This window comes from Aricia agestis, chromosome 18 (assembly GCF_905147365.1).
Source record: "Aricia agestis chromosome 18, ilAriAges1.1, whole genome shotgun sequence".
Classification (NCBI taxonomy): domain Eukaryota; kingdom Metazoa; phylum Arthropoda; class Insecta; order Lepidoptera; family Lycaenidae; genus Aricia; species Aricia agestis.
Genome location: NC_056423.1, coordinates 3916934 through 3929365, shown reverse-complemented (window position 1 = coordinate 3929365; position 12432 = coordinate 3916934). Strand labels below are relative to the sequence as shown.

At 38.4% G+C, this 12432-nt stretch overlaps 1 protein-coding gene across 1 annotated transcript; it reads left to right on the top strand.

Moving 5' to 3' along the window:
* Window positions 1–789: 789 nt before the first annotated feature.
* On the top strand, window positions 790–11387 carry LOC121735733 (actin-related protein 10). The gene is made up of 8 exons (XM_042126647.1): window positions 790–1104; window positions 2834–2986; window positions 4091–4199; window positions 4404–4512; window positions 4886–5026; window positions 6833–7018; window positions 7476–7608; window positions 10792–11387. Exons 1-8 carry the CDS (start codon window positions 1028–1030, stop codon window positions 11018–11020), a joined length of 1137 nt encoding a protein of 378 aa, XP_041982581.1. The 5' UTR covers window positions 790–1027; the 3' UTR covers window positions 11021–11387.
* The last annotated feature ends 1045 nt before the right edge of the window (window positions 11388–12432 follow it).

Genomic DNA, 12432 nt, shown 5'->3' with positions numbered 1-12432 from the left:
AATTTATTCTTCACAAACTGAACAAGTAAATGATAATGATTCCAATCTGAAGACGTTCATCTTTACTCTTTAGCTAAGTACCTACTTATACATATAACGCCTCCGTGGTCTAGTGGTATAGAGCGCGGCTCTTGACTCGGAGGTCGTGGGTTCGATTCCCGCGTTGGACACATGTTATTTCCAAGTTTGGTTAGGACAATGCAGGCTGATCACCTGATTGTCTGACAAGTAAGATGATCCATGCGTCGGATGGGCATGTAAAAAGTCGGTCCTGCGCCTGATCTCTCGCCAGTCGTGTCGGTCGTCCGTCCCACTGGGTTATGAGAGTAAAGGAATAGAGAGTGCTCTTGTGTACTGCGCACACACTTGGTCACTATAAAAATTACTCCTGCGTAGCTGGCCTGGTTTCAATGAAACCGGCCACCGTCACCGAAACCGGTGTGGGAGCTATTATTATTATTATTATTATTATACATACAGGTACATAGGTAACTAAAGTTTTCCTTTTTGTAGTAACAAAAATAATTATTTCATAATAATAATAACGTTGTTGTTGTATTATTTTCAAATTATATTCAGATAGGTTGTTGTTGTACGTAGTGATTATATTCTCTTTGGTTGTTGTCTTTACTTTATTTAGTGGAATTCTGGTGGTTTGAGAGGTCATTTAGGTTTTAGCGGTTTCTCGTGGTTTACGCTGCTGAATTTGGTGGGTTAGTAAAAAAAAAGTTGGCAGCACTGCTTGACAATGACAATTGACAAGTGACGACATTCCGCATTCGCCAGATTCGCGAATATCTGTTTTTCTTGTAAAATTTTGTGAAAATCAATAGGTATTGCAAAATAAAATCTTAATTTTCGAGTTTAATAACAGTGTATTAAGTCAATTATAGGCAAATTTTTCAAACTGTGTAGTCTATTGTACATTTTTATTAAAAGGAAGGACAAAAAGCTTTACGCTTCTGAAAGTTTTAAAAAAGGATTTTTTTAGCATTTTCACGCAAAATTTCTTAACTTAAACGTAAAAATGACTCTCTACGAAGGCATGGCCTTAATCCAAGAGAAACAAGCCGTCGTGCTGGACCTGGGCACCGATTACACAAAGTGAGTGAAAAATACTGTATGTTACTTTTAAGTAAGTACAAAGTATTGATCGGTCTGGGTAGCTAACAAAATGTCATTCCTAAAATAGAAACAATTCAATTGTTACAAAAAACAAAGTTTAACCAAGATCGTAGCTTTTTAATGCTGTTTTGTCTAGAGATGTGTGTCATGTATGAGGTTTGTATCAACGATATCAAAATACTTAGATACGACGTATGCCGTCAAAACTGTAGCAATGTTTTTGCATGCAAAACAGTGTTGCCAACTTTTTTTTTACTAACCCACCAAATTCAGCAGCGTAAACCACCAGAATTCCACTAAATAAAGTAAAGACAACAACAACCTATCTGAATATAATTTGAAAATAATACAACAACAACATTATTATTATTATTAAATAATTATTTTTGTTACTACAAAAAGGAAAACTTTAGTTACCTATGTACCTATGTATAAGTAGGTACTTAACTAAAGAGTAAAGATGAACGTCTTCAGAGGAATCATTGTCATTTACTTGTTCAGTTTGTGAAGAATAAATTTCTTAAGTTCTAATTTTTGTAATATGGTTTTTGGTATTATGTTATTACAGCATTTGCCTTCGCATGCTAACCTTGCACGAAAGAAAGGCGATCAAACTTCATCCGGTTTCTCTGTTAAGTCTTGACAACATTCATCGTGCTAAATAATCACTCTATATCAGCGTTAGAATGCGGCAAAACGAATAAAGATAATAATAATAATAATTTTTTTTTTTTTTTGGATAAGGATGCTTCACACCAAGTCAGTCTGGCCCTGTGCTAGTACTTAGCACGGGGCCAGACTGACTTGGCTAAAGGACTTGTGTTACAGGTACCAGACAACGGAAATATATTTAATACTTTTATACTATACATATATTTAAGATTTTTATTATATCATACACATATTTAATACACATCCAGACCCGGGAACATTGAAAATTAAGTTAAAAAAAGAAAATATTGTCGTCCTTTTTTGTCTTACAGTAATATCATATACTACTTTCTCTTTCGCTCATTTTTTTCTTAAATTAAGTTTCCAGTGTGCGTCTTCAAGGGTTAGAAACATAATAAAAAAAAATTGTGGTTTAACGTCGAAGCTACCATTAACTTAAATAATCGAATCCACTAAGAAATCTACTAGCCACTAAAACCAAATTTTTCCTGCCGAAAGGTAGGTCTAAACCACCAGATTTAGTGGAAATTCCACTAAGTTGGCAACACTGATGCAAAATGTGTATCCAGAAAATTTTGTTGTCCTTTTTTGTCTTATAGTATTACTATGAGCGAAAGAGAAAGTAGTATATGCTATTAGCATATACTACTTTCTCTTTCGCTCATTTTACGCTTTAATTGAATCGAGAAAATACTGTCGTCCTTTTTTGTCTTACAGTAATATCATATACTGCTTTCTCTTTCGCTCATTTTTTTCTTAAAATGGAAGACAATAATTTAAATATTAATAAAATCTTAGTAATTACTGCACTGTCGGAAGTGACATGACGGCATTCTGGAGCGAAATATAGCGAAAACAATGCGGTAATTAATAAATTAAACACGTCCGGCTGTTACCGCGTACTAAGGCACAATGATCTCAGATGAGTGAGCTCACTCATTTCAAGGGTGACACATTTTACCGCTGATGATTGTATGGAATGCCTTTTCTAACGTTCTAATTCTATGGTTTGTATGATACCATAATATGTGTGTAGATTCGGTTTCACGGGTGAGGCGGCGCCGCGCTGCATCATCCCGTCGGAGTTCTGGTGCTCGGACAGTCGGCGCATGAAGCGCGTGTTTGACTACCACAGCGAGCAGGAGCTCTACGACAACCTCGTGCACATGCTGCATCTACTATACTTCAGGTTATCCTCTGTTCATGCTGGATGTTTTTAATCGAGTTTAATAGCGCTATCAGCATCATACTGCCCCAAGGCAGGGCAGACCGAATGGATACGAAAACTGCTGCTGCTGCTGAAGTTAAAATTTTATCAGCTACATAGAAACGCCGCAAACCAGTTGAGGTTTGTGGATCACCGGTTTTGTTAACTGCTATTTCCTTATCCATTTGGCCTGCCCCAGGGCAGTTTTCGATGCCTAAAATGTTATAAAGCCTATAAAGCAAACAGGTCAGATGACAGAATATTTCTATCTGTCAATTTAAAAATGTAACTGTCTGTTCGTTACTTCTTCACACCTAAACGAAAATGTATGCATGTATGTTTCCAATATGGTAAATCTCTGCACGAATGTAGTTGCAGGCACAACTGTTTTTTTGGAAAGCTACTCCAAAATACAAAGAAACAAATAAGTGACAAGCTACATATTCGCACAAATAAAACTCTAGTAACAACAAAATCCTAAATAAATTACATGCGTGTGTAATAATAAACAGTTAACTTGAAACAATAGTTTTATGTTTCAACCTTTGCAATGTAAAGACCACTCCTATGTTACAATATAGTATCAAAACTATATTTATAATCCATTTGAACTGAAAAAAATATAAAATTTTATGTAGGAAGTAACAAAACAAGGTGATAATACTTGAGGGTCTGTATATTGTCCCGTATATAAAGTTCTCTGTAAAAGTAGCAGAGCTGAAGGAGTAAAAAAAAGTTACTCTTTCAGTCCTGCTACTTTCACAGTGAACTCTGTACAGCAAACTCAGACACACCCTTAGGTAATATCACTTTTTTTGTTATGCTATATAAAAAATACAAAGTTTTTAATGCCAAGCTTAAATACAATAACTTAATAATGTAATTTTTGTGACAATGAAATAACTTTGTAAATACCTCGATCGTGGGAATCGCAGACACAATAGATTTTCAATGGAAAGGGGAAGATGCCGCTTGGAGATTGATGGGTTAGTTAACACCAATTTTACATTCGAAAAATTAACAGCTGTCAATTGACACATAAATATTGGCTCTCTACAAATAAATTATGAATCTTTCTTTATTCAGGCATGTGCTGGTGAACCCGAAAGAGCGTAAGGTGGTGGTGGTGGAGTCGCTGCTGACCCCCACCCTCGTGCGGGAGACGCTGGCCAAGGTGCTCTTTATGCACTATGAGGTATGATCTTTAGCTGTTAAGTGCTGCAGTATCAGACATATCACATCACACATAACAATAACATATTGTTATGAATACATAAAGCACAAAGAAGCTGGCGTTTTAATCTACTTGGCTACTTTTTTCGTCGACGTCGACGACTGAGTACTTACCAGTACACTGGCTTATGTTTCGGAACACACATGTAATCGTCCCCCGCCCTAGGTGTCGGGAGTGATGTGGGCAGATGCAGGGCGGCTGTGCGCGCTGACGCTGGGCGCGCCCATCGCCCTCGTCGTCATGATCGGCGCTATGGAGGCTGAGGTCATTTCCGGTCAGTATTACCAGTATACTTAATCAGTGGACCTAAAATGGCCACATTTTGCAATTCCTCTCAAATCAATTCAAAAACTGAATCGTCAAAACAGTCAAACTGATGAATGTGAAATTAGACGAATTACTAGACATGAATTGCAAGCAGAGTGACCAATTTGTGATTTTTAATAAAATTTATCATAATATGATTCTCCAAAGCGACCATTTTAGCCCCGCAGGGTAAGTTCGGATACAGTCCGGACAATTTAAACGCTAAATTAAACTACAATTACGGTACGGTACTACAGTTTGCGGTTGTAGTGCAGTATGGCGTATGGTAATTGGTAACCCTAGGTGTGTCAAATAAATAAAATAAAAATAAAATGTTACAGTGGTGCACGGTGTGCCGATCCTGCATGCGCTGCAGACGGCGCCGCTGGGCGCGCGCGCCATCACCGCCGAGCTGCACCGCCTTTTGCTGGCCGACAACCCACACATCCAACTCACTGAGGCCCAGCTCGAGGACATCAAAGGTACAGGCCTACAATGATACATACACCCCTACATTCTCATAATTTAAAACTTATATAAATGTTTAATTTTAATATATCTTATATATAAAAAATAAAAATGGATTTTCAAATGTGTTAGTCGCGCTGAAACTCGAAAACAGCTGAACGAATTGAGCTAATTTTAGTCTTAAAATATTCGTAATCCAGGGAAAGTTTTAAAGTGACACGAAGTTCACTGGGACAGCTAGTTTCATAATAATAATTGTTTGGAATAAGTAGTGAGTCCATAGGCTGAAATTGTGATACTCTCATATCAATAAATCATAACACCTTATGTACCAATATCCTGAAATAAATGATTCTGATTTTACAAGTATATTGTACAGTCCTACAAAACCTTTAGACCCAGTTTCATCAAGTAATGTTAAATAAATAATGGTTTGTTAAATCAGTTACGGCCGTTCCCAATATTTGATCTATCTCTGTTTTTGCCCTACTAGAGATAAGAATAGCTCACAATTGACATAAAATATATGTCTAATGTCTAATGTGAGCTATTCCTATCTCTAGTAAGGCAAAACCAGAGATAGATCAAATATTGGGAACGGCTGTTAATGGCCTGTTAGAGCTATCAAGCGTTCCACCATGCCCTAATGTCATGTTAAATCACCTAACACGGTGTTAAATTTAATTCCTGCTATGGAGGTCCGTTAAATATTTAACAGGCTGTTATATGAGTCAAAATAACAACTTTCAAAGACAATAATATGCAATATCAATAAAAGAATCAGTTTTGACTTTTGAGTCTTTCCGCCATGTTTCCACTACGTCCTTATTATTAATTATTTTCATAGTTATGAATAATTATTTATTTTCACTTTGCCAAAAATTCAGCCTTCGGATTTTCCTTGACATTGCAAATATACTAACTTGTATCAAAATTACCAAACCGAAATATGTAAATAAAAGTTTGAATTATGATTCATGTTTTCAGCTTTGACAGATAATAATTATTAACCTGGTAAATTAAGAAGAACTATTATAGCGTAACAAATGTATGCGATCAGTGATATTTTAATTTGGTCGCATTATCTACTATTATACTAATAAGGAAGAAAGTGACACATTGCAGCAAACATGTATTAATCTTGTACATTGCAATTTCGTCGCCTTATAACAAGAATGAACGAGTTGATAGTTGTTCACTCGTTGTTCACTTAACATTGCATTATATTTACTGTGGGACATAAGTATTTTAACAGTCTGTTTAATTTTCCAAGGTCCGTTAAGTAATGCCTTGTTAGGATTTAACAAACAGAGGTTGGTGAAATTGGGTCTTAGTAGACAGGAAATAACACAACAGTAATTATTTCAGGTACATATAAAAACGTTCATAGAAAAGTTTATCTAGAGGTGTTAGTTGTCTAGACATTTGAAAAGAACAAAATCATAGGTAAAAAGATATAAGTGTAAAAATTTTCTTCCAAATTCCACCGTAATCAATATTAGAAAACAATCTCACATACTAATATTAGAAATTCCAAAGTGTGTCTGCTCCGATTTTGCTGACATTTGGTATAGAGATACTTTGAATGCCAGTAAAGGACATAGGAGACTTTTTATCCCGGAAAAATGTATGGTTAATGTGCGAATAACGAATTTTGGGGCAACGGAATTGCGGGCAAAAAATATAGATTTGTATTATTATAAGATTATCTACTAAAATCTCGATAGAACTCTTTGTTATCTGCTCGATAGAAAAATATGTGGGCAAGGGCGGCCTTATCGCTACAAGCTAGATTACATCATTGTGTCTCTGTCCCGCAGTGCGCGCGTGCTTCGTGCCGTCTCGCTCGCAGGTGGGCCGCGCGGACGTGCGCGCGGCGGTGTACGGGCTGGGGAGCGGGGGGGTGGTGCACGTCAGCGGCGCTGCGCGGGCGGGCGCGGCCGAACCGCTCTTCTACCAGGACGGGGACATGTCCTCGTTGCCAGATATTATGCTGCAGACTATAGGTAAAGACAGCCGCCACATTATGTAGCTTTTAGCGCTTTCGGTATCTGGAAATGAAATCGCTGGGCAGGCAGCGCAAGCCGAATGGATACGGAAATAGCCGAACAAAACCGACGATCCATGAAGCACGTAGACTTAGTACTAGTGCAATACGTAGTTTATGTTCTTAATTTAAACTTCGGCTATTTTCGTATCCGTTCGGCCCGCCCAGCCTGCTCTGCCCCGGGACAGTTCTAGATGCCGAAAACGCTATTTGACGATTCTCGAATAAATTAGAAAAAGCGTATGCTAGCACTTGCACGCTCCTGATTGGACGATCGTGACACCTTTCTCGCACTGAAGCTTGAAAAGGGGACACCCCCTCTAAAAACCGCTGTGTCATCTCCACACCGCAGCTTAACAATTATTAACAATAATTATCGTTAAGTATTATCACTTTATGTACGCGTGTACTTCCAGCTCAAAGCCCTATCGACGCGCGGCTGGCGCTGGCGGAGAATATTCTGGTGACGGGCGGGACGGCGGCCATGCCCGGTCTGAAGGCGCGCATCGCCGAGGAGATAAAAGACCTCGTGCTGCAGCACCCGTACTGGTATACTTCTTCTTTATGACTCCGGAGTGAATCGAATGTCAGAGTGGTCGACGGAAATTCTGCTTTGATCTTAAGTGTCTAAACACACTAGGCTGAAAAAACGCAGCATTCGGCAAGATTACGCCTGCAATGTATTTTAAATTACCGATGACACACCATACCGAAATTCCGTCGCGTTATATTGTATGCGTTTGACATAGCTGACTTAATCATGCGGAACTTCGGGCGCGTAACTTCGGCATGGTGTGTTTAGACTAGGGTTGCTGAGGATTCCTCTTCCGCTTCCTCATAATGAGGAAGTTCCGCAATATTTTGGGTTCCTCAACCGTTACCGCATTCCTCATAAATAAAAATAAAAATTCCTCTTCCGCTATCGCTTCCTCAAAATTGAAGAGGAATTTATGAGGAATTACACTGCGCATGCGCGTCGCGTATCCAATCACGCTCTGGCGCGGCGGCGCGGCGCCGGAGCGGCGCGGCGCCGGAGCGGTGCCGCGCCGGAGCGGTGCCGCACCGCACCCTGAGGGCAAAGATGAGTATTGCAGCGGCGCCGCTGCGGCGTGTGTCTAAACAGCCTAAGGGCCGCGACACACCAGAATGGCAGCGGCGACGCGAGCACTTTCAGTGTCATAAGATTTTAAACTTTATCTTCATTTTTGTAATACATAGTACAGCGGCCACGGGCGGCCGTAGACTTCTCAAGCGGTACTATGTATTACAATAATGAAGATAAAGTTTAAAATCTTATACTTATAAAATTACATGTCCTGACTGACTGACTGACTGATTCATTATCGCTGAGCAAAAACTGTAAAAGTTACAGCCACGAAATTTGGTGAATAGGGTTGTTTTATTAAGTAGACACCCACTAAGGAAGGAATTTTGAAAATTTTACCGCGAAGGGGGTGAAATAAGGGTTGAAAGTTTTAATGAAAGTCCGTCATTTCTTGAGTTAGAAACATGAAACTTTATTTTTGGGTTACTGATTAAAAATGAATGGATACGTATTTAAGCGTTTTTGGAAATTTTACCCTCAACGGGGTGAAATTGGGGTTGAAAGTTTGAATGAAACTCCGTTATTTCTTGAGTTAGAAACATGAAATTTTATGTTTGGGGTTACTGATAAAAAATGATTGGATACGTGTTTAAGCGTTTTTGAAAATTCTACCCCCAAGGGGGTGAAATAGGGGTGGAAAGTTGCAATGAAAGTCCGTCACTTCTTGAGTTAGAAACATGAAAGTTTATTGACGTTTGCGTTTAACGTTTGCTTAAATAGGGTCCGTTTTTACCCTTTGTATAAGGAACCTCAAAAACAAAAAGGAGAAAACTATCCATCTTTGTTATTATACTATGTTAACGCGGATGAAGTCGCGGGCAACAGCTAGTCATATATATGACACTGAAAGCGCTCCGAGGAATGGAAAGCGGTAATATTACTTTCGTAAAATTCGGTTTTTTACCATATTTTACGTAAAATATAAATAAATTACGTAAATTACGGTAAAATTGGGTAAAATTCAATTTAACAAGAGTTAAATCGTATTTTACCTTTTTAGTTAGTAATAATTGCAGTCTTCTTTAAAAAAGAAATAGTCAAAATATATATGTCCAGACAAATATTACTGAAGTTGGTGAAAACATAAGATTTATAATCTTATGTTCTGTAAATTCATTTCTCATGAACTGGATAACTACCAAGGCATTGAACGTATGACTATTATGCAAAAATAACTAATAAATAATAATTTAACATCATTAGGACACTTTTTACACTTCTCAAAATGTTCTGTCATCCGAGTAGCATTAGCATTTTTGTACTCCGTATTACAAAATAATAAATATACACATCACATGTTTCCTTTTGTCATGTTCACTTAGCACTTGGAAATAATCCCACACTTTTGCTTGATTTCGTGGCATAATTTACTAAATGCACGTACCTATAGTGCAGTCAGTCAAAACAATTGCAAGCAGAGTTGCATTTTGCGATTTTAGAAAAATGAATCATATTATGATTCATATCATGATTCTTCCAATTTTAGCCCCGCCGAACGTAAGTATGTTGCAAGTTGCAACTTGCAACTACACGCTCTTCTCACCCCCCGCTATACTTTTCGCATACATACGTAGCCGGTAATTTTACCGTAATATATATAAATTACCGTAAAATACGCGTATTTCACCAGCGTTTTCGGTAAAATTACGTAATTTTGCAACCCTCGGCTCGCCTCGCTCGGCCCTTATTGCTAGACTGATTTTGATGATTCTTTATTGTGTGTGTTTTGAGAATGGTTTAGAATTTAGATTCATAGTTTGGTTCACTGGAAAATGCCCTTTTAATTAATTTTTGTGTAATGTATGTACCTAGTACGTTATGTAGGTACAAAGTACAAACAGGACAAAAGTTTGGGTTGGGTCCGCTAGTATTTATAATCTTCTATTCCTTTATTCCTTCATTTATAATCTTCCTCTTCCTCATCCGCTTCCTCTTCCGCTTCCTCATCCGCATCCTCTTCCTCATAAAATATCCTCTTCCTCATCCGCATCCTCAAAATTTGCGCGTGACAATTCCTCTTCCTCCTCCTCTTCCTCATAATCACTTCCTCAACAACCCTAGTTTAGACACTAAGACAAAACGAGGGAACTGCAGGTACTATCGTCATATAATATTGTAACATCAACATTTACGGCCGTTCCCAATATTTGATCTATCTCTGGTTTTGCCCTACTAGAGATAGGAATAGCTCACAATTGACATAAAATATATGTCTCTAATGTCTAATGTGAGTTATTCCTATCTCTAGTAGGGCTAAACCAGAGATAGATCAAATATTGGGAACCACCGTAAAGGAGTAAGTACTATCGAGAAATTGACTTTTAGACACATGACGGTCCAAATTAGGTCGGGCCATGTCAAGCTCAACTGATCAAAAGTTATCTTGACTTAGACAGCCCCTAGACGGGCAATTTTATTTTCAATATCACTATCGCGTATCGAGGTAGTCGATTCCTACGCTGATGGGGGGCCTACTTAGTTTGGTCGTATTGTGTCAAACCCAGCCGACAGATTAAAATTAACATTATATTGACATGATCCGACCAAATAACGTTGGTCTGTCAACAGCCTAGAAATCAATTTCCTCGATGGTTTATTATATCTCTAACGACTATCATCATTCGCAGCCTGCGTCTCAAGATCCCAACGTTCAAGTTCCACACGGCGCCCGCTCACGACAACAGCGTGGCGTGGCTCGGCGGCGCGCTGCTCGGCGCGGCGGACGGCGGTGCGCGCGCGCTCCCGCGAGACAGGTTCGCGCAGCGGCGGCGCCTGCGCGACTGGCCCGACCTGCTGCACAACACCCCGCCCGGACATCCCCACCACGACCAATGCGACGTCTACAAGCCGGAGTGAACTACCCGCATTTATTTGCACTAGACAAAGACAAAATTTTAAAGCTGGTAGACCAGGAATTTTATCGATGTTGTCTCGATGTACCTATCTAAACTTTACTAAAAGAACTACTGTAATAGAGTTTCTTTCTCCATTCTTCAATGTTTTGTCAGTGTTTCGATGGTTTTCTAAACCATTTATTTAAAAAATAACCCCTACGTGTCAAATAACGCCTGCACAATCTGTCTATTTTCCGAAAGTAGATGTTAGTCTAAATGTTCGTTGGTCGCTACTACGGTATCTTGTATCTTTACCGTTTTTTAACAAGTTTGGTTTCTATGAAACTTATTACCGGCCTAAAGGTCGAATTGGTTGATTATTTCAACTACAAAATATATTATATTATTAATATAATTACATATTATTAACATGTTTAAGTACTTTCATGTTTTATATTATTTCATTTTGTATAATAGATTTAAAAACGATATTATAATCGTTTTTAAATCGTTTTTAAATCTACAAGTTACAACTTATAAGTGTTATTTAAATATCTTAAAAAATATAGTTAGTAATATTGATAGGTATTTTTATTTTCTTATAAGGGTTAAAATATATTTTATATACTATAAAACTTGACTACAATGCATTGTTGTTGTCTTATTGATGGCATGTTTGTAGTGGAATTGTATACTTACTAATATAACTGTGAAATAAAAATTAAAAACTTTAGGGTTTTTTTTTCATCCATAATATTATTATGATACCTTAAGTGGGGAATTGACTACCGGGCCGCCCGTCACGGGCAGGTCTGTCGCATGTCTGCTCGTCAATTCCTAGGTACGGGCAGTGACATGCCCATTAGCCCGTGCCCGCAAGATCGCATTTTTCCCGCGCGGGCACGGGCAAGTCTGTACATGAACGGTCGCGACGGGCGGCCCGTCTTCATTCGCGCCTTGGAGAGCGACTGGAATGCACTTAAAATATTATTTTAAAACATATTATTGTAAACAATACGAACACTAAACTTCGGAATGAAGGAACAAAAACAATTTTGACATTCGTTTATTTCAATTTACTGGTCGTATCCTTGTTTGTAGAAAGTTAAAAGCAAGGATTACATGAACACCGACCTACGTAATGCCGCTAATACAGCGAACTTATTGAAAAATCCAAAGAAATCAATGACGATGCTAATCTATCATTTGTTACAAAGAAGATTGAGTCCATGAGTCCACGACCGAGCCAGAGTAGACAGAATGATAGAGTATGCCGACTTAGAACTGATGTTGAAATTTTTAAATTTGACGTATTATGACGAAAATCGTCGCCTGGGTTGTTAACTTGTTACCTACGAATTTAAAACTATGACATATTCGCTGGACGTGTTCCCCTTTGGCCGTACTGTTGTTTGTGTTTTGGCACATGCGATT

What these genes read in the sequence shown, in the direction of transcription:
- LOC121735733 (XM_042126647.1), top strand. Translation starts at nt 1,028, where the DNA reads ATGACTCTCTACGAAGGCATGGCCTTAATCCAAGAGAAACAAGCCGTC. An exon ending in GGAGGCTGAGGTCATTTCCG is followed by an intron (nt 4,513 to 4,885) that starts GTCAGTATTACC and finishes AAAATGTTACAG; the next exon opens with TGGTGCACGGTGTGCCGATC. An exon ending in GTGCTGCAGCACCCGTACTG is followed by an intron (nt 7,609 to 10,791) that starts GTATACTTCTTC and finishes CATCATTCGCAG; the next exon opens with CCTGCGTCTCAAGATCCCAA.